Source organism: Eschrichtius robustus, chromosome 11 (genome assembly GCF_028021215.1).
Source record: "Eschrichtius robustus isolate mEscRob2 chromosome 11, mEscRob2.pri, whole genome shotgun sequence".
NCBI classification, from domain to species: Eukaryota; Metazoa; Chordata; class Mammalia; order Artiodactyla; family Eschrichtiidae; genus Eschrichtius; species Eschrichtius robustus.
Window position 1 is genome coordinate 19,932,611 of NC_090834.1, and position 27,918 is coordinate 19,960,528.

Genomic DNA, 27,918 nt, shown 5'->3' on the forward strand with positions numbered 1-27,918 from the left:
GATATTACATCCTTCTCCCCCTAAATTTTAATAAAGCCCCTGCCCCCACTGAAGTTTTGCCTGTATTTGTAGTAGCAGTTACCAGGCATATTTCCAAATACTTTTTAGCCCTTTAGGGGCCTTTTTTTTTTTTAAAGTATTTATTTATTTATTGGCTGCGCCGGGTCTTCGTTGTGGCACGCGGGATCTTCATTGCTGCATGCGAGATCTTCTTTGCGGCATGTGGGATCTTTAGTTGCGGCATGCGGGATCTTTAGTTGCAGCATGCGGGATCTAGTTCCTTGACCAGGGATCGAACTTGGGCCCCCTGCATTGGGAGCACAGGGTCTTAACCACTGGACCACCCAGGAGCTTTTTGAATATTGGCTGGTAGTGGAGGATGTAGTCTGAAAATTAAAATGTGTTAACAACTATTTAATGATGTCCTCAATGTCACTGAACGTCTGTCTCAGGGTCATTTCTACAGAAAACAGGTTATTGGAGTAAATAAGAATTGAAACCATCATAAAAATGTTATTTTATCCAATCAGGATGTGAATTATTTTTATTACAAATCATTAAATCCATTAGTGACTTTGGAATGTGATATTGAGTTTTTTACTGTGATTAAGCTTTGAATTTTCTTATTTTATGTCAAAAATTTGATATATATAATGAAGAAAATGATTTCCATTGAGTTCGATTTAATTCTCTGAATAGTTTCTGTTCTTACACAAGGATACAATATCTTACCTTTCTAAAAATATTAATTTTTGAAGATTTATTTTTCTCTTTGCATTCATTTGTTAGTTTTAGCTTCCAACTTTTTAGTTAGAGGATTTCCTCAAATGTTTGGTGGTCTTTGCTTATTATTTCGTATTTGAGTAAGGCTGATCAGAAACAAGTGTTTGGAAGGGCTTATTAATTGGTAGGTTTCACTGAAGAGACAGGGGAGGTCAATGACTTGTCACTTATTTGGTCGCTGCCTAAATGCCATCATATCCAGGTCTTTCTCTTATGCCAGTCAGCTTCCCGAGAGACAAATGGTCCAGTTTTTTTGCCTGAGGCATGTTTATGCTTGGCTGCTTCAGATTTAGGAGAAAAGTGAGAATTAGAGTTGAGAGCCTCGTTGTTCTGTATATACCCTTAAAAAATTAAAATAATTTTAAAAATTCTGGTAAAGTACACATAAAATTTGCCATTTAAACCAGTTTAAAGTGTAGAGTTCAGTGGCATTAAGTATATTCACATCCTTGTGCAACCAACCTCCAGAACTCTTTTCATCTTACAAAACTGAAACTCTCTACCCCCTAAACAGCAATTCCTCATTTCCCCTCCCCCCAGCCCCTGGCAACCACCATTTTACTTTCCATCTCTATAAATCTGACTACTTTAGGTACCTTATATAAGTGGAATCAGATGGTATTTGTCTTTTTGTGACTGTCGTATCTCATTTAGCCTCATGTCTTCAAGGTTCATCTACGTTGTAGCATTGTCAGAATTTCCTTCCTTCTGAAGGATGAATAATATTCCATTGTATGCATATACCGCATTTTGTTTATCCACCATTTGTGGATGGACACTTGGGTTGCTTCCACCTTTTGGCTACTGTGAATAATGCTGCTATGAACACGGGAATGCAGGTCTCTTCCAGACCGTGTTTTCAATTCTTTTGTGTGTGTATCCAGAAGTAGAATTGCTAGATCTTGTGGTAGTTCTAGTTTTAACTTCTAGTGGATGTATATATACTTTTATATAGCCTCCCCATATTGAGCTTTACTCTCTACCACATCTAGTGACTCTGAGTGTGGAGATTTTCCAGTTCACCTGCTCCCCCACTCCCTCACCCTCCATCCTCTGTTTAGCGAATGGGCTCGTGGTTGGGGCATTCATCTGGCTTTGTGGGGTTGGAAGGGGAATTTGAGGGTCCCAATACTCTGCATGTGAACTTTGAACTTAATTTCCCTGTTTTCCTTGCCACAACTCTGTCCTCACCCCTCTCTAGTGTATATTTGTCCTCTAGGTAAATGTACCAGAAAAACCAATTCACTGAAAGCCAATTCACTTAAACGGCCAACTTGCAAATAACTTTTCTTTTAATTCTTTATTTTTACTTATTTTGTCTTCATGATAGCCTTTTAAGGCAATTCAATTTGACTCTGCTCCAGTTCCCTACTGCTGCAGCTACAGTCTGACGGGCTAGAAAAAGGGGTAAACCCAGAAGGACATAAGAAGAATACAGAATATTCATTTTTATTCCTAGGGAGGTACCCTGCAGTGGACAGAAATCAGAAGTTGTTAACTAGCTGTTTGATTTTGGGGCAAACCATTCGGCTCCCTGGGCTGAAACATGCAAAACGAGGATCACAATTATAATTCACAGATGGGTGTGGGTGTGTGTGTGTGTGGGTGTGTGTGTGTGTGGGTGTGTGTGTGTGTGTGTGTGTGTGGCGGGGGGGTGGAGGGGCGCGCAGTGGTGTTAGCGCGCGGTTCGCTAAGGAAAACCCAGAGCAAAGTAACAACCTTTAAGTGTTAAGTTCTACGACCTCACCATAGTAACAGCAACCAGCGCGCATGCGCCTATTTAAAGCGCCGGTGTACTTTATGAGCCACTCAGCCCCGCCCTCTTCCTCAGATTGCTCCGTTTCCGATTGCCCCGTTTCCGTTTCCCCCGAGCCTGCTCCGCTCTGCTCTGCGGATTTCGAGACGCCAATCACCGCCCACTTTTTTTCTAGCTGTAAACACCGCGCGTGCCCAGGTTTCGAAAGCCCGGGGGCGGGCTCGTAGTTTCGCGCACGCGCAGTCGTCCTCTTCCCCCACGCTGGTTCCGCGTCGTCTCAGTGCCGTACGTTCTCCTGGCCTGATCTCGTGTTTGGGCTCTGTGTGGGCTGGCGCCACCGCCGCGATGGGCAAAACTTCCGCCTCTCAGGGTCCAGGAGCTCGGCCCGACCCGGTGCGGAGCTTCAATCGTTGGAAGAAGAAACACAGCCACAAGCAGAGCCAAAAAAACCAGTTGAGGAAGCAGCTGAAGAAGCCCGAGTGGCAGGTCGAGCGCGAGGTTATCAGCCGCCTCATGCAGAACTATGAGAAGGTGAGGCCGGCGCCGGGGAGGGGGCGCGGGCCGGCTGCGGGGCTACATGTCCCTGCCGCGCTGGGCTGCACAGACGAGGGGGCCGACCTGTCACTGGGACCCTGCCTGGGGAGCAAGCCGTTAGTCCCGGAGAAGGGAGTGGGGTGAGGGGTGCCACCCGGGGCCCTGTTGAGGCCACAGGTGGTCTGCTGGGTGCCACAACCCAGGCCTCCTGACCGTCCAGGCCGCTCTTCTGCTCACCACACTGGTCTTGATAAAATGATGGAAATGCAGTGGTACTTAAGCATAGGGAGATTAATTGTTATAATAGGTATAGCAATATTCATAAAAATAATACTAACAACAGTAATGGTAAATAATGACACATTTTAAGCCACTCACCATGTACATTAATTATTTGACTTGATCTGAGGTATTGGGTCTTATTTCCATTTTACAGATGAGAGCATTGAGGCTCCAAGAGGGTAAGAAACTTGTCTGGAACCTAGACTCAGGTTTTTCTGATTCCAAAGCCTTTGCTTTTAACCGTTATGCTAGTCTTGCATCTCTCATCACCATCTTTCCTGTGCTTATTTTTTCTACTTGTTTCATGTCCCCATCCAAGAATTGCTATAGGAAAGCTGGACTCATGGTGTGTTTCTGGTACCTGCCATCCCACAATGTAGCTGATGTTCCCAGATGAATGTCCCTGTAGTTATCATTTTGACTTCTTGATCTCTTCCAAGCTCACGCTCCTTGGGGCTGCCACTACCCCTTCTTTTCCTTCCTCCTAAATTCCACGTCTGTTGGCCTTCACCCACCTCACTTAGCCTTTCAGTAATTGCCCCCTTCTAGTGCAGTGTAATCGGGGATTTAGCACATGGGATATATCTGGAATTAAAGTCATCACGTGTCATGCTGGTATAGCTTTTCTTTAAACAACGCTTAGATCAAAAGTAAGGTTAGATGGAGCTTAGAGTTTGTTTTGGGCTTTTAAGTTAAGATGATGATGATTTGATTCTGGCTTTTGGTTGCCCGATGAGTGACTCTGGGCAAGTTACTTTGCTTCTCTGGTCTTTAAAAGCCATCATAATATCTACCTTATAAGTTATGGGCAGTTAGTAAGAATGCATGTAAAGTATTCTGCACAATGCCTGACGCATAAATATTCCATATATTACCTGTTATATTACTACTGCTGCTGTATACACAGCACCTCAAGAAGCCACTGTAAGGTAAATTACTGTCAGATTGCATTTTGGGCTCTTCTTCATCTGACTGGAATTGCTTCCGGAGGAGAGCCTCAGCCCTTGCTTCTTCTCACTCTGTTCTCTTCTCTTGTGTAATTCCAAGGTTTATTCTTGTGACTCCTCCTTCTTGCATTCTACCCAGAGCTCTTCTGAGTTCATATACTTTTTTTTTTTTTCTGACTGCGCTGGATGTCTTTATTTGTGTCATAGGATACCTTAAATGCCGCAGATCTAAAACTGAGTTCATTATCTTTTTCTTCTAAATTCACAATCCTGTGTATTATTTCCGTATTGCCACCATGGCAAATTACCACAAATTTGGTGTCTAAAAACAACAGGAATTTACTCTCTCACAGTTCTGGAAGCCAGAAGTCTGAAATCAGTTTCACTGGGCTGAAATCAAGGTGTCAGTGGGGACACACTCCCTCTAGAGGCTCTAGGGGAAATTCTGTTTCTTGCTTCCTCTAGCTTCTGGTGGATGTATTCCTTGGCCTGTGGCTGCATTACTCCAATCTCTGCCTCCATGGACACACTGCCTTCTCCTGTTCTATGTCAAATCTACCTCTATCCTTTTTTTGTAAGGGTACTTTTGATCACATTTGGGGTCTACTCAAATAATTGAGGATAATCTCCCCATCTCAAGATTTTTAATCACTGTGCAAAGTCTCTTTTGTCATGTAAGATAATATCCACAGTTCCGGAGATTCGGATATGGACATATTTGGGGACCATTATTTAGGCTACCCCATCCTAGCCCCACCATCTAAGCAGACTGCTGAGCTAGAAACCTAGGAGTAATCCTAGAGGCCTCTGTCTTACCACTCTTACATTCAGTTAGTCACAGTGGTGATTAACTCTGCTTCTTAAATTTCTCAAATGCTTCTCCATCCCCAGTGCCATACCTTAGTTCAGGCTCCATCATCTCTTGCCTGGGTTACTACAGTAGCTATTGCTTGTAACATGGGTCAGCAGACTTTTCCTGTAAAGGACAGGACAGTAAATGGTTTTAGCTTTGCAGGTTGTAAGGGTGGAACTACTCAGCTCTGCCATTGTAACACAAAAGCTTGCCATGGAAATACTTAAATGGGCATAGCAAAGCTTCAGTTACTAAAACAGGTGGTGGGATTTGTCCCTTAGGCCTTACTGCCTTCTAATCTATCCTCCATATTTGCTAGAATGATTCTTTCCAAGATGAGATCCAATTGTTTTACTCCTGATTAAAACCCTTCCTTGGCTCACAGTTATTTTCAGGAAAGTGGTCAAACACTTCAGTGTGTCAGCGTGTTCTAGTCAAGTGAAAGAGTAAGTTATTTGTGGTCAGGCAGACCTGGTTTAAATCTCACTCAGTTCAAGTGTTGACTTGCCAAATTTCTTTATGTCCCTGTGTCTCAGTTTCTTTATTCAACAGAGATTATTAACCACCCAGAGTGTTGTCAGGCTCAAATGAGGTGATGTATATAAACCAAGTGGTATGTGGTAGGCACACATGGAAGAACAACCTGCACTTTTGGGAACTGGCCATGATCCTTGATGCTTCTTGTCCTGGTCCTTGATGTTTCCACTGCTTGCAGTGAGCAGTCCCATTTCCCCAACCCTAGGGACACCTACTCATCCTCCAAGATTTACCTCCAACTTCTCTTCCTGACCTCCCCAGGTAGGGTTAGGGCTGCTGTGTGTCTGTAGCATTTTGTATATGCCATTATTATAGCAGTCGTCAGCAGGCTGTGATGACTGGCTTTAACTTCTTTGTCAACTCTACCACTAGGCCATTGATGATATACTTGCTTTGCTCTCCCCAAAGATGGGTCCCACAGTGCTTGTCCTTGAGAAGACCTTCAGCGTTTAGATGTTTGGTGCACACTGACCTTTTCCAGGTGGCTTTATTCTGCTCGGTAACGTGGGTCCGTTCTTTTTGGTCTCTTGTTTTAATAATAATTACTAACATTTATCAAGCTTTTATACATGTTGATTTGCCATATTCTCACAACAAACAGCCCTATGAGATAGTTCCCATTATATAAGTGAGGAAACTTTAAGACACAGCAAGGCTAAATAATTTGCACTACATTAAACAGTAAGTGGAAATGCTATTGATAGTAAGGGAAAAAGTTCTAATCCAGGAGGTATAGGTCTGATGCCAGGGCTCCAGACCACCATGCTTTACTGTGTTGCACAAATGTTTAAATCCCAATCTTTTCACTAAGTTAAAGGAACATTTTTTTTCCTGCTAAGTATTGTTCTGTTTTTTGTTTGTTTATTTTTAAGTTTTAGAAATATTTTCTTAAGATTTTGTTAAGAAATAAATGCAGTATGGAGTCAGTTGCCATGGCTAGCAATACTAGAATACAATCAGAGCAGATTGGATGTAAAAAGGGGCAGACCCTACCTTATGGCTTCTCAGATGGCAGAATCTGTGCACGGAAGTGTTATTACAGTGGACAGGACACAGGTGGTGCTCAGTAGCCTCACTGGTGAAATACTGAACAATTTGATTCAGAGACATTTTGAAACATTTTGACAGGTTGTTGTTGAGGCTTAGGTAAAAATAGGTGGAAAAAAAATACCTGTCTGTATCTCTAGGGAGGTGGGGTGGGGTTGATACATTTTGACAGATGTAATGCTAGTAAATATGTGCAGTGCCCTGGAGTTCGAGGATGGTGTAATCAGGGGAAAAAGGTTGAGTTATTCTGTGCAGAGCCCTTTCTGGCCAGATGACTTAGAGAAAGGTTTTTCCTCTGGGCACGCTACCCTTCTTCCTGGCAGTTGCAGCCTCAGGCCTGGCTGGTGGAGCTGAAAGTGGGCTGGATTTCAGCTCCCACACCTCAGCCTTACCAGATGCCTTTGGGTAGGGCATGAACTGTACAGCAGTTTGTGGTAGCCATGAGTGGAGCCAGTTCTTGAATGACGTGTTCTCCAGGTGGAAAAGATTGGCAAGGACATTGTAGGTGGAGGGAGCAACAAGAGGAGATACAAAAAGATGTGAAAATACATGGTGTTCTTTGAGGGGGACATACTCCTTGGAGTGTGATATGTGTTCCAGAATTGGCTTCAGATGAGGTTGAAGAAGAGGGTTGAAGGTAGACTGAATGGCTTTGGAGGCTGTAGTAGGTAGAATAATGACCTCCTAAAGACGTCAGCATCCTGTGAATAAGTTACATGGCAAGGGGTAATTCAGGTTGCTAATCAGCTGACTTTAAAATATGTTGGTTGATCTGGATTATCCAAGTGGACCCAGTGTAATCATCCAAGGGCCCTTAAGTGTGGAGGAGGGAGGCAGAAGAGTCAGTGTCAGAGCACTGTGAAGTGAGAGACTTGACTGTCCATGCTGGCTGGCTTTGAAGATGGAAGGGGGCCATGAGCCAAGGAATGTGGGCAGCCTCTAGAAGCTGGAAAAAGCAAGGAAATGGATTCTCTCCTAAAGGTACCCAAAAGAATGCAGCCCTGCCAACACCTTGATTTTAGTTGAGTGAGACTGGTTTGGACTTCTGACTTCCAGAATTGTAAGTAATAAATTTATATTGGTTTAAGCCACTGTTCTTGGTAATTTGTTACAGCAACAGTAGGAAACTTATATAGAGGCTGTCTTTAAAAGCTTTATTTAGAAGCAGTGGTGAGTTTCTGGGGGCAATTAGAGAATATATCCAAACTGAAAAGGTTCTGGAGGCTAGACTGTTGGTATAGTCTAGATTTTGGGTTCTCTGAGAGGCAGATGCCAAGATGGGGTTAAGTGAATTGGAATTTATTGGGGGAAAGTGTCTGTAAAGGTAAAGGAGAGGGAACAGGAATAGGGAGGGAAAGGAAGGAGGACAGAAGGAGGAGGGGGTAGGAAGCACGCAGGCTGCAACACTGTTTTCAGAAAGCTGACAGGATGTCCTCGAACCAAAGTTGCGCATTAGAGGAATCCCCTGTCCTGCGGGAACGGGTACTGCTGCTGTGCTTGGTCATTGGCTGGGTGCAGGCCAGGCAGGCATGGCTTTTTCAGTGGTGGCTCTAGAGGGGTGACAGCTGGCATTTATCAGTCAGCTCTGCTCCCGAAGTGGGAACTCTGGGTGGCTTATTTCTAAGGCCACTATGTAGGGTGTGTGTTCTAGAGGGGCTGACGGAGAGCTGGGGATTGAAGCTTACGGAGAAATGTCGAACTATTTGTTTAGTAATGGTTTTCACTTGCTGAATGACTCAAGCTCTCCGCACCTAGGATTCATTTAGATTTTTTATTGTAATCAGCTATGCTGTATAGGAACTCTGCTTTCTAATCTGATTTTTTTTGTCTCTAATCAGAATTTGGTCTGGTGTAATTTGAAGTAGATTGCTTTTCTTCTCTTGATTGCAATAGGTGGAGCATTCCAGGAAGTTTTAAATACTTTTTCCTCCCTGCTTCGGGATGTAAAAGCATCATTCACTTTTGTGAAAAAAAGACAGTTGGAAGAAGTATAGGAGAGTGGCTAAGTAATATCCACCCTGTTCTCCTTTCCTCTGACCCCTCTAACTTTTCCACCAATGCTGGGACATTCTTAATAAGTATCGTCACTGAAACATCTGTTCTTTGATTTCAGAAGAATGATGATACAGATTTTTAGAGGTTTTGATTGATAGAGATGTTATGATTTTTCTAAGAGTGATTTTTTTCTAAGAAAAGAAAAGGATGAAGGGAAGGGGAAAGAGAGTTTTATTTTTTTTGTAGGAACCATAGCCATCTTCTTTTGTGGCTTCCTAGTGTTCCTTGGACTATAATTGACAGTCTTCTAGAACATGCTTGGCAGACTTTTTCTGTGAATATTAAGATAGTGAATATTAAGTTTTGTGGGCCAGATGGTCTCTGTCACAACTACATAGACAGTATGTAAATGAATGGTTGTAGTTGTGCCCCAGTAAAACTGTATTTACAAAAACAGGGAGGAAAAGATTGGGCCTGTGGGCCATAGTCTGCTGACCCTTGTTCTAGACATCAGTGGAGTAAAAAATGTCCTTTTTGTTTCTTTGGTGACCTCTTTCTAAGCGTATAGTGTGCAGTTTTATGTTGTAATGGCTGGTAGAGTACTGGAATAGTTTGTTTCTTCCAGACTTTTCTTTAGGAGGTTGATAGACTTTAGAAAGATATGCACTCTTTTGTCTGAGTAGCCCACTTTGCCTGTGGGCTGTATCTGTGATGGGGATTAAAGTGTGTGTTGCCCGTCTAGCTCCTGTAAGCATTCTACTTGCTGTGAAAACAGATTTTTAGCTGATAATACCACAAGTGCAGGGTGGACTGCACCTGATTTTAATGTCCGGTTTGGGAGATTACTTACCTCCTAATTTAGGTTCCTTGATAGGACAGGATATTATTTGAATGAAGTTTTCTCCTTCTACTGTTCGTACACTGATTCTGCCTCCTCTCCAGTGTTATCTGGAATGAGTTGTAGGGATTAAGGCAATGTTTTAATAATTATGTTTTCATCATTTGAGGCCAGAGAATAACCCTGTCTGGACTACATTAAGAATCTGTAGACTAAAATGAAATACAGGCTGTCATCCCTTTACTGCCTGGAGTGTAATGTTAATAAATGAACCTTACAAATGCAGCTTTCCCCTTTTGCGAATCATGAATAATTTGGCAGCACGTTCCCAGATCTGAGTAGTTCCTACTTTCAGCATCTATGATAAAATAATTCTCCTGAGCATCCGAAATGACATTCAGAAAATTGGGTTTATGCTAATGAAGAACATCAGTGATGAACATTTAGATAATGTAAAGTTAAAGGGCAAAATGTTACTTTTTGTGACTTCAGATCATGACAGAGACACTTTCCCTGGTTATTGTTAAATAATACCCCATCTCCAGTATACCCCCAAAAGAGTAGTTGTCAGGTTGGGTTTGAAAGGTTTGTGCTAGCAAGATATATTTCTGCACCTAACTTCAAGTTAGTCTCTAAAGTGTGTAAAGAGAAGTTTTCTCATCGTGGTCTGTGGTTTATAGTCATTTTGCCCTTTACTTCCTAGACTGATATTCTTTGAAGGATGGGATGAAGGGAAATTTTCTTCCTAAAATTGACGTGATGATGACTTATTGTATTGTTAACATTTTAGAGGTGTTTGAAGATATTGAAGGTAGGGGTGTGTGTGTGTGTGTGTGTGTGTGTGTGTGTGTGTGTTGAGTGAATGAAGTTTTTTTTTTAACCAGTTGAAATGGTTACAGAGTTATATTTTTGATGATAGCTTCTTCAAGGCATATTTCTTTTCAGAAGGAATGATAGTTTTTACTTAGAAGTGATGATTGAATTCAATCCTGCAGTACCAAGGATGTGCTACGCAGCACAATGTAGACAAAAATTAGTTTTGTTGTAAAACAAATGAATTATGCAGTATGTTATTTTGCCTTATCTCACATAGTCCCCTTTTACTTTTCAGATAAATGTAAATGAAATTACAAGATTTTCAGATTTCCCCTTGTCCAAAAAAACACTGAAAGGTAGGTTCATGGTGATCTTGGACATATTGTTGGATTTCTTGATGCCTTTTTTAAATGGAAAAATGTTTAGAGAAAGTTTAACCTGAAAAAAGTCTTATTTTGTGGGACCTAATGAAATTTAAAAGCTTTTGCACAGCAAAGGAAACTATAAACAAGACAAAAAGACAACCCTCAGAATGGGAGAAAATATTTGCAAATGAATCAACGGACAAAGGATTAATCTCCAAAATATATAAACAGCTCAGGCAGCTCAATATTAAAAAAACAAACAACCCAATCAAAAAATGGGCAAAAAACCTAAATAGACATTTCTCCAAAGAAGACATACAGATGGCCAAGGGGCACATGAAAAGCTGCTCAACCTCACTAATTATTAGAGAAATGCAAATCAAAACTACAATGAGGTATCACTTCACACCGGTTGGAATGGGCATCATCAGAAAATCTACAAACAACAAATGTGAGAGGGTGTGGAGAAAAGAGAACCCTCTTTAACAGTTGGTGGGAATGTAAATTGATACAGCCACTATAGAGAACAGTATGGAGGTTCCTTAAAAAACTAAAAATAGAATTACCATATGACCCAGCAGTACCACTACTGGGCATATACCCAGAGAAAACCATAATTCAAAAAGACACATGCACCCCAGTGTTCATTGCAGCACTATTTACAATAGCCAGGTCATGGAAGCAACCTGAATGCCCATCGACAGACGAATGGATAAAGAAGTTGTGGTACATATATACAATGGAATATTACTCAGCCATAAAAAGGAACGAAATTGAGTCATTTGTTGAGAAGTGGATGGATCTAGAGACTGTCATACAGAGTGAAGTAAGTCAGAAAGAGAAAAACAAATATCGTATATTAACACATATATGTGGAACCCAGAAAAATGGTACAGATGAACCAGGTTGCAAGGCAGAAATAGAGACACAGATGTAGAGAACAAACGTATGGACACCAAGGGGGGAAAGCGGGGGGTGGTGGTGGTGGTAGTGGTGGGATGAATTGGGAGATTGGGATTGACATATATACACTAATATGTATCAAATAGATAACTAATAAGAACACGCTATATAAAAAAATAAAACAAAATTCAAAAAGAATCTTATTTTGATATCATGAAAACCTATAGCAAGAAACAGTATTAATTTATTTAAGTTTTACCAATTTGTCATTCTCATTCTTTCTGGACTGATTAAAAAAACAGTAGTAAAAAACCAAGGTGCCAGGGCCTCTGAATAATTAAAATGTTTAAAATAAGCAAGAGAGCAAACAAAAATGTGTCACCTTTTGTATTGATTTGCTTGTGCCACCGGAACAAAATAACACAGACTAGGTGGCTTAAACAACAGAAATTTATTTTCTCATTGTTCTGGAGGCCAGAAGTCTAAGATCAAGGTGCTGGCAGGGGTGGTTTCCTCTGAGGGCCATGATGGAAGTATATGTTCCAGGCCTCTCTTCTTGGCTTACAGATGGTCGCCCTCTGCTGCCTCTTAAAGTAGTTGTCCCTCTGTGTACTCACACCCCTAGTGTTTGTTTTTGTGTCCAAATTTTCCCTTCTTATAAAGACATCAGTCAGATTGGATTTGGGCCCACCCTAATGGACTCATTTTAACTTAATCACCTCTTTAATCACCTGTGTCTGAATACAGTCACATTCTAAGTACTGGGGGTTAGGGGTTCAACATATGAATTCTGGGATTGAGCAGGTGCACAATTCAGCCCATAGTACTGTTCTGCAGGGATGCTCTAAAGTGTCATTTTCTTCCTGTCCATACTGGCAGGTTTGCAAGAAGCGCAGTACCGTTTGGTAACTGAGATACAGAAGCAGACCATTGGGTTGGCATTGCAAGGTAAAGATGTCCTTGGAGCTGCCAAAACTGGATCTGGCAAGACTTTGGCTTTCCTTGTTCCAGTAAGTAGTTTTTTCATGTTGGGTCAGATCCTTTGTTATATGATTTTAAAACATTCTGTGCCTAGATAGAAATAAACAATTATGTGAAGAGTTGTTTCATGTTGGGTTTCCCTGTCTAGAATGCAAGCTTTATCAGACTGGTGCCACATCTGTCTTGTTTTCTACTGTATCCCCCATGTCCTAGCACAGCACCTTGCACATGATGGGCACTCAATAACTTACTGAATGAATGAATTATCGTGTGCCGACAAGCCTGAATTCCTGAAGGATGTAGGGTGTTCCAGGGTGGCAGGTCAGAATGGTTCTTCTCTGCAGTGAGCCCGGTGGCGTGGCAGGGAAGGCTGTTTCTGTACTCACCCTTGCAAAGCTGCCAATCGCATTTATACTTGCCACCTGTTTAGGATAAAGCTGAAATTGCTCACTTTAAGGAAATTGGGTTATTCGTTGAGAATTTTCCAGGACATTGATATCTATCTTTTATAGCAGTAAAACAATAGAGCCTCTTAGGAATTCACTTATATCTGTTATGCAGTTGGTCTCATAATTTTTAATTCCTGCTAAATAATCAGCTCAGAAAAATCACATTTGATTTTTTGTTCCAAGTGTTAAAAAACCATTTTTCTCTTAAATTCTATTTTTTGTAACAACATCTTTCTACAACTAGAAAATTCAGTCACTGTATAACTACGGCAGTTACACAGAGTTTATTTTAATGTGGTTTCTGTTCAGAAAATGGCGACATATATTTTTCTGAAATCTGTTTTAATGAACTGTGGGCTATACAGACCTTTCACTGATTGCCATCTCCTCATGGCATGTCTCTGGTAGCAGCTGCACTGCCATGGGGCTTCTTTTCCTCTATGACTTGGGGGAGGATGCTTCTGGTGGATAGAAGAAAAAGAAAAAACAAAGCAAACAGTTTCTTCTTTCTGATTAAGACTCATGACAGGTATGCTTTCTGCTTGGAAGGTGTCTTTGATTTGGGGGGGCAAGGTTGACTCAGGAGTCAAAAAGTTGCTTCTCTGAAGGACTTACTGAACGTGAATTTGTTCTTTTTTGAGGTGCTGGAAGGCTTGTATCGTCTGCAGTGGACCTCAACAGATGGGCTGGGGGTTCTGATTATATCACCTACAAGAGAACTGGCCTACCAGACCTTTGAGGTTCTCCGAAAAGTAGGGAAGAATCATGACTTTTCAGCTGGCCTCATCATTGGCGGAAAGGTTTGGGTTTTTGTCCTTGTCCTTCTTTCCTTCTATAACTTATTTATGTTGGAGCACTGTGGCGGTTGACTGGGAAGAGGTAGAGATATCATCTAAACAGAGACAGGCCCCCTAGACAGGAGGTGGCAGCATCCTGGTGTGGTCACTATCATCCAGAATATGTTTGTCAGTTTTGCAGGTCCAGAAAGTCTGTTTTGTCAGGGTATCTGGATTGATCAGATTCTCTGAGACTAATTAATTCTAATTAGCCTGTAAATCTATTTGTTAATATTCATTGGAAAAGGTACATTTCAGTATGTAGACTAGTTCCTTTCAATAAAGTATCTAGGAGGTTGAATAATTCAGAACATTGCTGGGTCAGCAGCAGAAGAAAGGAAGGTAGAAGGTAGTTTTGAGGCGTGTTTATTTTAGGTTATAGTAAAGCCTGCTGCCCTACTTCTCTTTCTTCTGGTTTACCTGGACTACTTGTCTCGGCTAGAGTCTCTTCTAGATTGTGGGGAATTCTTGAATTTATATGCAAACATGCACAAAAAAAGGAAGAGTATCACAAGCCCTCACATACTCATGTACCTATCACCCAGCTTTAACATCTAACATTCTGTGGCTCTTGTTTCGAGGAGAGATATTCTAGAATGTGGAGAACTCAGCTCTTGTTTTCAGTCCAGAAGTGCGGTGAGTGGTGTCAGAGAGCCTGTTCAGTGCCCCTGGGTTCTGACTTAAAAGAATGGCTATAATTCTAGTTTTTAAGTAGGTTCTGGCAGACACAGGAGGAAATAAAGACTTGGAGCAGTCACATATTTTTCTTGGCTTCAAAATCCCAGATATGATGAAGAATCTAGAGGAGCTCTGAACTCTTTAGGTCTTCACTAAGGACTTTTATTTAGCCCAGAAATTTGGATGTGCTATATAGAAGGGAGAAATTACATTTATTTCTAGAGTATCTACATTGCTATGATGAAATGCCGCATGCAGATGGCTTGTATAGTTTTGGTACACAGGCTGCTCAGTGATGGGTCTGTGTAATCAAAAGAAACAACTGTTTTCAGGATCTGAAACACGAAGCTGAGAGGATCAATAACATAAATATACTTGTTTGCACACCGGGTCGGCTTCTTCAACACATGGATGAAACGATATGTTTTCACGCTACCAATCTCCAGATGTTAGGTAAGTCTAATATATCTCTAATGAAAAAAATCTCAGGCTTAGGAGCGAGCGCTCATAAATTTTAATGATAGAAATATTTTATTGAATAAATATTGTGACTAAAAATCTGAGAAATAACTTGAAGCAATTTCTTGGCATACAGTTCTAAATCCAGAGAGTACAACTCAGACTTTTTTTTTATATCTTTATTGGAGTATAATTGCTGTACAATGTTGTGTTAGTTTCTGCTGTATAACAAAGTGAATCAGCTACGTGTATACATATATCCCCATATCCCCTCCTTCTTGAGCCTGCCTCCCACCCTCCCTATCCCACCCCTCTAGGTCATCACAAAACATCGAGCTGATCTCCCTGTGCTATGCAGCTGCTTCTCACTAGTTACCTATTTTATGTTTGGTAGTGTATATATGTCAGTGCTGCTCTCTCACTTCATCCCAGCTTCCCCTTCCCCACTGTGTCCTCAAGTCCATTCTCTACATCTGTGTCTTTATTCCTGCCCTGCCACTAGGTACATCAGTACTGTTTTTTAAGATTCCATATGTGTGCGTTAGCATACGGTATTTGTTTTTCTCTTTCTGACTTCACTCTGTATGACAGACTCTAGGTGACTCTACCTCATTACAAATAACTCAATTTCATTCCTTTTTATGGCTGAGTAATATTCCATTGTATATATGTGCCACATCTTCTTTATCCATTCATTTGTTGATGGACATTTAGGTTGCTTCCATGTCCTGGCTATCGTAAATAGTGCTGCAATGAACATTGTGGTACGTGTAACTTTTTTTTTTTTTTTTTAACATCTTTATTGGAGTATAATTGCTTTACAATGGTGTGTTAGTTTCTGCTTCATGTAACTTTTTGAATTACCGTTTTCACTGAGACCTTTTTTAAATCAAAATAGTCAGAAAGAGATAAGCCCTCTTTTCTATAGGAAATTAGACACCTCAGTATTTGACACTGCTAAGAGTTATCTTTTAAGGTACTTCTACTTATGATGTTACCTAATGTGTATTTTTTTAAATCAACTTCGGAATAATTCTAGATTTATAGAAAAGTTGCAGTGATAGTACAGACGTTCCTCTATACCCTTCCGTCCCTCAGTTTCCCCCAGTGTATCATCTTACATAACTTTGGTATCTTTGCCAAAACTAAGTGATTAACATTGGCATATTTATTTAATATACAGACTTTTTTTCGATTTCACCAGTTTTTCTACGAATTTCCTTTTTGTGTTCTAGAATCCAGTGCAGAATACCATATTGCATTTAGCCTAACGTGTATCTTAAATATTGTTGTTCAACTTGCATTCTCTCTTTTTAGTTCTTGATGAAGCAGATAGAATCTTGGATATGGGCTTTGCTGATACCATGAATGCTATTATTGAAAACCTTCCCAAGAAACGTCAGACTTTGCTTTTCTCAGCTACACAAACCAAATCTGTAAAGGACCTTGCACGCTTGAGTTTGAAAAACCCTGAGTATGTTTGGGTTCATGAAAAAGCAAAATACAGGTATGTACTATTTGAAACCATATTTGATTCAATCACAATCAATGTTCTCTGTTTTTAGATTAAGAATTTGCCATTTCAAATTAATACTACTTTTCTAGGAAATAAAGCGTTATTTTATATTGTTGATTAACTATGCAAAGCATAGTAAGTATACTGGTAAAAATTATTTAAATTCTCTATGCACCTTTAAATGTGTGACTACTCTAATGCAATATTTTCCAAAATGTGGTGTGGGGAACAAATTCTCCCATAAAATAGGGGTGAGGTGGGGAAATGCATACCTAGATAGATAAATAGCAAATGTTGAGTTAAGGTAAAGCAGTGTTCTTCAAGACTTCTCAGAACCTTTAATATTTTCTTGGACATTGTGATTCTTCAAAGCAGTGGGAGATGAATAAAGCTTCCTGCATTTACCGAAATTATTTTGGTACAGAATCATTCTTTTTAGCTGTATTATGTAGGACTAATGTGCTGTGGAACATATTTTATCAACGGCATTAATATTTAGCAAAATACCTTTCTGTTTAAAACATTCCAGCAATGTTTTGTGTTGGTCTCACTAAAACTGGAAAGTAAGGTATGTGTGTCTGTGTGACAGTAAAAGGTGTGTGTGTGTGTGTGTGTGAGAGAGAGAGAGGTGTAAATGGGTTGGGGGAAATATGTTTTAAAGTGTATTTTGATATTACGACTGCTGGAAGTGTATGTATGTTTGGTATGAATCATACGTACATACGTGCAGACTGTGGACATACCTGACTTCCAGAAATGTTTTCCAGTGAATTTAAATTGAATCTGTATTGAAGATCTCAATATGGACTCACCTCTACCATTATCTCTATCTTAACTTTCATTTCTTGCTGTGAAATGTTAGTCTAAAAAGAAATATATTGGGAAAACGCATTGGGTTATCTTCTTGGGAAGTCTTTAAATACAGGCGATATGGGCATTGAGGCCCACCTTGACCTTGTTCAACCAATAGATGTCTAGGATTAAAAAAAGCCTGAGAAGAGGCTAGATTCTATGCTTCCAGGTGATCCTAGTGGATAAACTTTGGAGAATCTGAGTTCTGGTAGCTTTGGTTATTAAGAACTCCTTAGGAATGGGATAGCAAGAGATATTTGAGGTACAGTTTCCTCCTTGGCTTACCATTGAGTAGACACTGGTTTTTGTTTGTAAATTTGTGTCGAGATAGCTATTGAAATTCTTGGTACAATTAATTTGATAATCTAAAGACTGTCTAGGTCTTCTGATTTTATTCTTTGTTCTCTTTGCTGTTTCCTTTCTGCCTGTTTTTATCTTTACCTGACACTAATTTTTCAATCATTAGATGGTCTCTAAAATGTAAATTAATTTTATATATTATCTCTGTTCCCAATTTCTGTAGATAATAGTTGGTCATTATCTGTAGATCATGGAGTTAGTTAGAAAAAAATTAATGCAAAAACTGTTGATTTCATAAATGATTCTTGAAAGCAGTTCCATCATTTATGAAAAAAATGTGACTATCAGAAAACATACTGGAAGACAGGTATTTAGCAACATAATTTACAAAACTGCAGGTTATATGATAATGACTGCAGTACTGTGTAATTTCAAATTCACCAGAAGCACTATAAAAAGCAGATGCTATTGTGAATTTTGTTTAATATCGTTATTGAATTTTCCCCTTTAGCAACTTAACAGTTTGGTTAATATATCCTGAGAGATTATGGTCGAGAATATTTTAAGGCATAAAGGAATATTTACTCTCAAATTACAAAGGACCAGAAAAATCAGGATTGAATCTTTCTGAGTTGTATATCAGAGTATACGTAGAAGAAGTGCACCAGTGTGTTTCCTTTATATTGCTATATGTTGCTCTTTTTTCTCCTCTTTATACAAACAGACACACCCACAGGGTTGCCTGTGTGTGCATGAATGTATATATACCTTCACTCTGATAAATGGTACCAAATTTTATGTACTATTCTTCTTTGCCTCTTTCACTTAAAGTATGCCCTAGAGATCACACCATAGCACTATATATATTCCTCATTCCTTTTTTTGCAGTTGCATGATACATTATTGTGTACAATAGTTCATTACACAAGTTTTCTACTACATATGGGTTGATTTCCATCTTTTTTTTTTTTCTTTGTAAATAATACTGTATCTTTTTGTGTTTTTACCAGATTATTTTTTGGAACAGAATCCTTAAAGTAGGTTTATTAGTTCAAAGAGTAAATGCATGTATGTTTCTCTCCAACATTTTTATTATGAGAAATTTCAAACACGCAGCACAATTGAAAGAATTTTGCAGTGAAAACCCTATACCCATCCCTCTGTATATCAACCCATCTTATTTTTGATGCATTTCAAAGTAATTTGCAGACATCTGTACACTTCCCCTAGATATTTCAGTACACATGTCACTAACTAGAGTTCAGTATTTGTATAGAGATTTTCTTTTTTGATGTAAGATTTACATACAATGCGAACAAACGAACAAATTAAGAGTACATTTACTGAGTTTTGATAAATGTGTATGTCTCTAACCCAAGGCCCTGCTAAGAAGTAGAACAGTACCCAGCAAGTTCCCTCATGGCCTTAAGTTGATCCTTGACCCTACCCTTGCAGAGGTGACCCCTGTTTGCATGTATATTTTTGATATATAATCTATAAGGGATTTTGTATGTATTTTGGTCATGTGCTATATTCATTTCCTAAGGGACAGTAGAGAGGTTGTTTTGGGGGGTATGTATGTATGTGTGTGTGTGTATGTGTGTGTCTGAAAAATTTGCTTGAGAGGCATGCCACTGTTAACATTTGTTTTGTTTTTTGGTCTGGATTTCAAAGGTACCAACACGGCATATTTTTAACATTTTCCCTCTTATTTCCATAAGCACCCCTGCCACTTTGGAACAGAACTACATAGTCTGTGAGCTGCCGCAAAAAATAAGTGTGCTGTATTCCTTTTTGAGAAGCCACCTGAAGAAGAAAAGTATTATATTTTTCTCCAGTTGTAAAGAGGTACCTAGTGTTTATTTTTCTTAAGTTATTCGTGTTGAATTGTCCCTTTTAAAATATCAAATTTCTGTTAGAAAATGCTATTTGTCTATTTTAATAGATACAGTGCTAAATGTGGAGGGATTTGTAGATAATGAAAATCTTGCCTCTTCATTTTTAAAGGACCCCATGGATGAGACTGTAAGCTCAGTGAGGAGGGGCAGAAACTGTGCGTTTTTACTTCAGTATTGTTAGCACCTAGCACAATACTGAGAACATAGTAGTCCTCAATACATATTGGTAGAACCAACAATTGAATGGCTAGACTAACTAGAGGTCTTTATAACCTCATGTCTACCTTACCTTCCGTGAATACCGAACTGAATATGCCATTTATTTCCATGCCTCCGTATCTTTGTTCATGCTGGTCTCCCTGCATCCCTCCATCCTAATTCTGGAGGAATATTTCATATCCTTTAAGACTAAGCTCAAATGTTATACCTGAAAGTCCTTTTCTGACACTCCCCAACCCCCTTGTGACAATGAACTGCACCTTCCTCTATCATTCTGTAGTGTTTTGTTTATATCTTTATTTAGTTGATCAGCATTTCTTAAACACTAGTCATATGCTTATAAGTAAGGGATTTAGTGATGTATAAGAAAACTTGGTCTTTTCCCTTAAAGAGAAGAAACTGTGGTTGATTTTGTGTGTCGCTTTTCTTCTACTATATTTCAGATTTCCTGATGACATATAGTTGTTGGTATATAGTAGGTTGATTCTAGATTTATAGCTTTTGCAATAGCTTAGCATGATAAATATGCAGTGAGTTTTCCTCCACCTTATGGGGAAGATAAGTAGTGTTCTGTTTTTTGGGGAAAGCACAGAACCTCATTATTTTTCCATGTAAAGAATGACTTCAGATTTTTTAGGACTTCTTTTAGATTTTTAGAATTTTATATCTTCTAAAGAAAGGATGTTTTTCGTATCTGTGTACCAGGAAATAATTTTAAGAGTTAATGTTTAAAGTTTTTACTCCGTAATACTTTGCCTTTCCTCTTCACAGTGGGCCAAGTATACTCTGCCCTTTCTCGAGCTATACTCTTTCTATACCTCTTTAGTTCCATGGCTTTAAATGCCATCTGTATTCTAACAACTGCCAAATCTACATCCTAAGCCCTGACTTCCTTTCTGAGCCCCAGACTTGTTTATCCACTTGACTACTAGATATTTCCAGTTGGGTGTCTAGAGGGCATCTTAAATTTAACATAGGAAAAGCAGTTTTAAGATTTCCTATCCCTAAGTTCTGCTCCCTCTAACTCTTCCTCATCTCATTAAATGACCGAATCCTTAATTCTTGCTTGTCTTCAACTCATATTCAATCTGTTGACAGTTCTCATTAGTTTTACCACTTCTCACCACCCATCATGCTACAGTGCAGTTTAAACCATGCTTAACTTTCTCTTAGCCTCTTGGTTGATCTTCCATTTTAATAGTTCTTCAATTTCCATATATGCTTTTCTGAGATTGGGTTGCCTGAGAGTACATCTGTGGTCTGGTCTGTGGGCTCTCCTTTCTCATCTCCACTTTCATGGTAGCTCTTTTAAAAACTTTACAAAGGAAAGGCAGGAGTCCCTCTATCCCTAGTCTTACTGGTGCATTGTCTCAGGATCAGAGAACCTTCCTAGCACTAGAATATTGTTTGAGAAAGTGAATAACTTTAATTTTGGAGTAACAAGTCATTTTGCAATTTAGGTGGTTTCCCATTCTTTACTTTCAACAAAATCCGAAGGAAGACTTAATGGAGTTATTAGCTGATAGATAAAATTATTTGTAATCTATCATCATGTTTTTGACATATTTTATAGGAGTTCAAAAAGTTAAGGTCCCTTCCAGTCCATTTTCTATATTTTCATGAAGAGATTTTCTTAACACCTGTGTTAGAGAAATAGGAATAAAATGATGGCTGTACTCTGCCTCAGTCTAGCAACCAGTGGTATTCATTTATAAGTATGTAAACTAAAGAAAAATAAAACTAAAGCAACAGCTCTATCTAGTCTCATATATTAAGAGAGATACTTATAACAGAATTTTATTTTTTATGTTTAACAGTTTTTTTAATCAAATTTTAACATCTTTTTGTTTTGGCCAGTTCTGTACTAATAATTGTAATAGTAGCTGAGTCTGAGAACTTTTAATGCAGCTTTACGGCTACAGGAAATTAAAATTAAAACTTACATATACATAGTTTTGTTGTAGAAAATCACAAATTGTGATAAAGTGATCAATAGACTTTTGAGCATAAAACAAGATAAAATTCTGTGAGGTCAGGAAATAGAAATATGAATTCAAGGAAGAAAAGAAATGATGTAAAATTTTTCTGTTAAGGAAGAGGTTCGTCACATTTTGTTAGTAATCTTCCTTTTTTAAAGACTTTGTTTTAGAGCAGTCTTAGGTTCGCAGCAAAATTGAGGGGTCCCGCCCCACACATGCGTAGGCTTCCCCATTATTTTTATATATTTTTAAATAACTGGTGGTGGATATCATATTGCTGTGCTATTTGGAATCAATTGGATACATTTATAAGAGGTAAGTCTTTATTTTAAAATATATTTAAATATACCAGAAATTACATTCTTTGCAACCACTTAAATTTGGAAAAATGTCAGATAGTAATTTAAAAATGTAAGGAGGGCATATGTTTTTCAAAATTCTTTTAGGAAATAATGTGAGCAAAAATGTTCAAAGACCACAGCTTTGTTTGAAGACCACAGCTCTAGACTACATTTCCCTTTCTGTGCTCTGTACTTTAATTGATGAACCTGTGCTCTGTAATGCATTTTTCTGTTCATCTTGCAAGCTTACTTCCTGCTGCTACCCAGAAGTACTGCCAAAATCATTTTTCTGTAAATGCCTAGGTTCAGTATCTGTACCGAGTATTCTGCCGGCTACGTCCTGGCATTTCTATCCTCGCCCTGCATGGTCGACAGCAGCAGATGAGAAGAATGGAAGTCTATAATGAATTTGTTCGCAAGAAAGCTGCAGTACTCTTTGCTACTGATCTTGCAGCCAGGGGGCTGGGTAAGAAAACTTCTTTTAAGAAAATATTCTGTGATCATGGGCTTATAAATGGGTGTATTCTGGTAATTCAAATAATTGGGCTTTCTTATTTTATAAAAGAAAATTAAGTAAATTGATAACTGGGATGACTAACACTAAGGATATGTCAGTGAAAATTTTTATAATGTCTTCATCTTTTGTGCTCTTACTGTTTCATGATAGTAATTACATCATAGAATCCGAGGAGCCTACAGGATCAAAGGAGAATTAAAAATTTAAAGATGTGAAAAAAAATTGTTTCTTTGAAAATTGGAAACTTTGACAAATACTATAACTTACTTAACAAGAAAAATCAGTGAAGTCCATCTTTTCTCCAGCCATTCTAATTTTTATTTTAAAATCATTACATTTAATGTGTTTAAACTTTCAAAAAGCCATTATAATATCATACAACTGATGGCTTTGTGGGGGTGGGATGGGGTATGGAAGTAATTACAGAGGATAACTAGTTTAGAGGCAAGAACAAAAGATAAGGATAAATAAGTGGTAATTTGAATTCTTCAAACACCTAATTTTATTGCATTAATTATTATGGTAAATTTTAAACATACACAGAGATTGAGTCTAAAGTACCGTCATATACATATTACCCAGTTTGAGCAGTTATCTTTCTCATGACCACCCACTTAGCTCCCGACTTCCGTCCCTCTGGCAGTATTTTAAAACATATCTCAGTCATCATAAAGTTCATTCCCATGTGACTGGCAGCAGTAGTCAAGTATGCATATTTTTAAAGCTCTCTAGGCTATTTTCTCAGGTCCACAATAACTCATTCCTACTACCCTCCCCCACCCCCTGCCCCTCATCACTGTTTTGAATGTACCGTTTTGAAACATTTTAGTTATGTTTGTATCTACTTATATTACACTCTGATTCCACCCTTCCCCTCCCGATTTTTGAACCTAAAATAGTTTAGGTCAAAATAAGCAATTAATTATATTGCATATATAACATGTATTCTGTATATTGATATATCACAATGAACAGGTATTACTATTTTGTCATATTTTCCTTGCAGTTTGTTAAAGAAACCAAATATTTAGTAGATGTAGTTGAAATCCTTATGTACCCTTTCCCAGTCTCACTATTTTCCCTCTGCTCGTTTCCCTAGACATATTTACTGTCATATAGTTGGTAGGTAACCTTTTAATTGAAGGCTCGTCACTTCTTGTCTGTGATAGAATTCAGGGTGTCTGTGAACTTAGATGGGGAAAAAATTACATATATTCACTAACCTTTAACTGAGATTTAACATTTCCTTCAATTATAAATGTAAGCAGCGAACTGTTGTGGTAGTACCTGTAACTTTGTCATCAATTGAAAATCATAGATATTTTCATTTTACATTACAGTTTCTGTAGATCTTGGAATGTTGTTTACACTTAGTACTATTTTGATATTATGGTAGTTATTAGATATACAGCTAGGTTGTGTTATTTAATATGTTAGTAAATAAGCATATACATTGCTATATAAAAAATTCAATAAAAATGTTTATTTCATTATAATTGTTTTCTCTTATAATACTATATGTTTTACTTTATGCGTTTAAAAAATATTCTGAAAAGGGGTTCATAGGTTTTAACTATGGCACAAAAAATGTCAAGAATCTCTCTTCTAGTTTATTTTAAAAAGCTTATATGAATGTATTCATGAGCAATATATAGTATTATCTTATGTGTTTATGAAGTGTGTAATATTATACATACCAGTCTATGACTTGCTTTCCAAGGCTTTCCATGTCAATGTATAAAGTTCCAGTGTATTTATGTAGCATATCTCATAGTATGTCCAGGAATTTCTTTAGAGTACACCAGTATCTTTTTTAAACTTTATTCTTAATTTTTCTCAGTTTTATTTCTTAATGAATAATATACGATATGAGTAAAAATGAGTTATGAGACATAGCAAGACCTACTCTACCCCTCCTCACTCTCCAGAAGCCTTTATTTCTCTTGGTATTTAGCTTCATATTTCTAAGTACATTTCTTATATCAAGTTAATGATTGAGTTAAAATTAGTCTTGTGTTTCCTGTTCTAACTTTCCTCAGATATTCCAGCAGATGTCACATGCCTAGTTTCCTAACAGTTCAAACACAGTCTGTTTCTTTTTCCCTTGGGATCTCCTTGTTGCAGCCTTTTAAAAGTCTTCAGCTCTAATCTGGACTGGTTGCTCCATAAGCCTGATGCACGTTTGTCATCGTGAGACTTTTCACTTGGGTCTTCATTGCTGCGCGTGGGCTTTCTCTAGTTGCGGCGAATGGGGGCTGCTCTTTGTTGCAGTGCACGGTCTTCTCACTGTGGTGTCATCTCTTGTTGCGGAGGACAGACTCTAGGCGCACAGGCTTCAGTAGTTGTGGCTCGCGGGCTCTAGAGCGCAGGCTCAGTAGTTGTGGCACACGGGCTTAGTTGCTCCACAGCATGTGGGATCTTCTCGGACCAGGGATTGAACCCTTGTCCCCTGCATTGGCAGGCGGATTCTTAACCACTGTGCCACCAGGGAAGTCCCCTTCCTCTTTCTTGATTTATTATTATTATTGTTTTTTAAACTAAAGCTCATTCTTTAATAGCTTCCTAAGTAAGAGTGCATGGGAGGTACATGTTTTGAATTGTTGCACATCTGATAATGTCCTATTCTTGAATGATAGTTGTATTGAGAATAGAAATCTAGGTTGAAATCATTTTCTCTTAGAACTTTGCAGGTAGTGCTCCCTTGTCTTAACAGTAGTCAGTATTATGTTGAAAAGACCTTTGCCTTTCTGATTCTGTTTTTTGTAGCCCCCTTTTCTTTTTCTGGCTGTTCTTAGTATTTTCTGTTTATCTATGGAGTCCTGAAATTTTATGATAATGTGCCTTAGTGTGAGGTCCCATTTGTTGTATAGGCATTCAGCGTATTTTTTCAATCTAGACCAGCAGTGTTCAATAGAGTTGTCTTCGATCACTGAAATGTTCTCTGTCTGCACTGTCTAATACTATAGCTACTAGCTACACGTGACGATAGGCCACTTAAAATGTGTCCAGTGCAATGAGGAAAGACTGAGTTTTTAATACTATTAAATTTTAAACGTGAATACCTTCTGTATTGAGCAGCACACGATAGGGACTCATGTCTTTCGGTTGCAGGAAATATACTTCTGAATTGCTTCTTTGGTGATTTGGTTAAATAAATATTCAGTATTTGTTTTGAGTATGTAATTACTGCTTACTAATGGGGAATTTGTGTACTTAGCTTGTTTCCTTTCTCATACCTTGTTTATAACATTTTCCCATTCCCCCCTTATTTCCTCTTTCTGGAAGAGTATTTGACCTCTTTGATCAATCCTCTAGTTTTCCTGTTTCTTCTGTTGCCACTTCATTGTCTTTTTCTTGTTATTTCTGGGGGATTTCTTGATTTTATATTTCAACTTTTCTGATTAAAATTTTAATGAAGTACCAAGAATTCCTTTTTTATAGCCTCTTACTCTTATTTGATGGATGCAGTGTTTTAGCTCTCTGAAGATATTAGGTTAAAGTTCTCTTCACATTGTTTCTGTTTCTGTCGAGTTTCATTTTTACTCTTTTATCTGTCTCTTCATTTTTGAGACTTTTCCCGATTGTCTGCAATTGACTGTCTTTTATTATTTTTATTATATTTAACAGTGAGGCATCAAAAAGCTTATTTGAAGTGATTTGTACGTGGATGAGGCTTGTTGACTAACGGCCTTCATTACGAGGGGATTTAGACGGAGTTGGTCATCTTGTGGAGGACCAAGATGTCAAAGTGTATTCTTTTTGAACATTCAGTCTCTCCAGATAAGAATACTTCAACCTCTTGACCAGAAGGATTAAGCTTGCTGCTGGCTCTCTGGAAGCCTAGCAAGGAAGTGGACATAGAGGGCTCCCAGTCAGCATTCAGACTTACACTCAGTACCCCTGTTTTCACTGTGGCTCTGGTGCCTCTTTTTTCCACTCTCTCTGGTGTCTTGGCTTGAAGCCTTTCTCGAGAATAAGACTTTCGCTTTTCTTCAGGAGACCCAGCGTGTAGGATCCAGGAGGGGACCTGAGGATCTGAGGGCTACTTTCAACCTATCTTCCTTTTTACAACCCTGAAATATATCCTTGCCTTCTGAGGTACCTGGTTACTTCAAGTCCCAAGGGAGAGAATTGTTCTAAATATCTTTTTTCTGTTTTTCTTGGGTTACGCCCATTTAAATAGATTCAACCCTTTTGAATAGCTTGTATAACTTGGTCGTAGTTTTTATGCTCATAGGTATCCATAGGTATCATTATCTTCCCAAATCTTTCTCTTTTTCTTTTTCTTTCTCTTTTGCTTTTTCCTTCCTTCCTCCCTCCCTCCCTCCCTTAGCTTTTTTCTCTGTGATAGACATTGATCTGAAATCCTTATGGCAAAATCCATAAATGACTAAAGGTAGTTCTCTTAAGTTGTTGAGACCAGGATCTCTGGGAATGAATGGAAACTTTTGCAGCCAGAAATAAATAGGAAGTAATTATTGCTAGGAAATGGGGAGAGGGATTTAAAAAGACATCATTAATTTGAATGGAGATGGAAATAGCAGGAAAAGTAAATTTTCATTAAAATTTATAAACCAGTTTCATAGTTCACTGGGAGCTCATGAGAAGTGGTTCTTTTAGGTTATTAACTATCAGGATATTTCATTATTTGTGTGACACAAAGCAGTCTGTCTCCTCTGTCAGATACAAAATGATCTTCACATTCAAACACTGTCATTAATTTTAGTTCAGTTTGTCAAAGAAGAGAAGTGTTTATTATCTCTCGGTTCATGCAATTAATTTTATTTTTAATAGTGTCCACAGATGATATCTATCAGTTTGTTGTGATGGAAAGCCCTGGCAAGCAATATTATAAAATAAAAATAGTGCAGCAGGAAGATCTTGGAACTGGTTTTTCAACTTGATATTCCTTCTGTACAGATTTCCCAGCTGTGAATTGGGTTCTTCAGTTTGATTGTCCAGAGGATGCCAACACATACATTCACAGAGCAGGTAGAACTGCCAGGTAGGTGTGCTGGCCTATTTCTTTGCTTTTGGTTTTATCTAAGCAAAAAAGCATGCTTTCTGAACTGTGTACAAACAAAGAATGGAGGAATTCAGGTAAGTGACTGATGGTTTGACATTTTTGTGATGTTGGTTGCTAGCAAGTGGACAGCTCTTGCTAAGTGATTATGGCCGAGACTTGATCATGAGGGCTGAGAAAAATCCATGAAAATCTTCTTTTAGTGTTTTTGTTC

General features: G+C 38.6%; 1 protein-coding gene across 1 annotated transcript in view; it reads left to right on the forward strand.

Moving 5' to 3' along the window:
* Positions 1 to 2,813: 2,813 nt before the first annotated feature.
* DDX10 (DEAD-box helicase 10) overlaps positions 2,814 to 27,918 on the forward strand; it is a 246,428-nt gene continuing 221,323 nt past the window's right edge. The window contains exons 1-9 of the mRNA XM_068555721.1: positions 2,814 to 3,070; positions 10,684 to 10,744; positions 12,536 to 12,666; positions 13,728 to 13,886; positions 14,933 to 15,053; positions 16,377 to 16,566; positions 19,449 to 19,575; positions 22,468 to 22,630; positions 27,602 to 27,686. Of these exons, the coding sequence (XP_068411822.1) occupies positions 2,885 to 3,070; positions 10,684 to 10,744; positions 12,536 to 12,666; positions 13,728 to 13,886; positions 14,933 to 15,053; positions 16,377 to 16,566; positions 19,449 to 19,575; positions 22,468 to 22,630; positions 27,602 to 27,686 (1,223 nt within the window). The 5' untranslated portion in view covers positions 2,814 to 2,884. The remainder of the gene's footprint in view (positions 3,071 to 10,683; positions 10,745 to 12,535; positions 12,667 to 13,727; positions 13,887 to 14,932; positions 15,054 to 16,376; positions 16,567 to 19,448; positions 19,576 to 22,467; positions 22,631 to 27,601; positions 27,687 to 27,918) is intronic.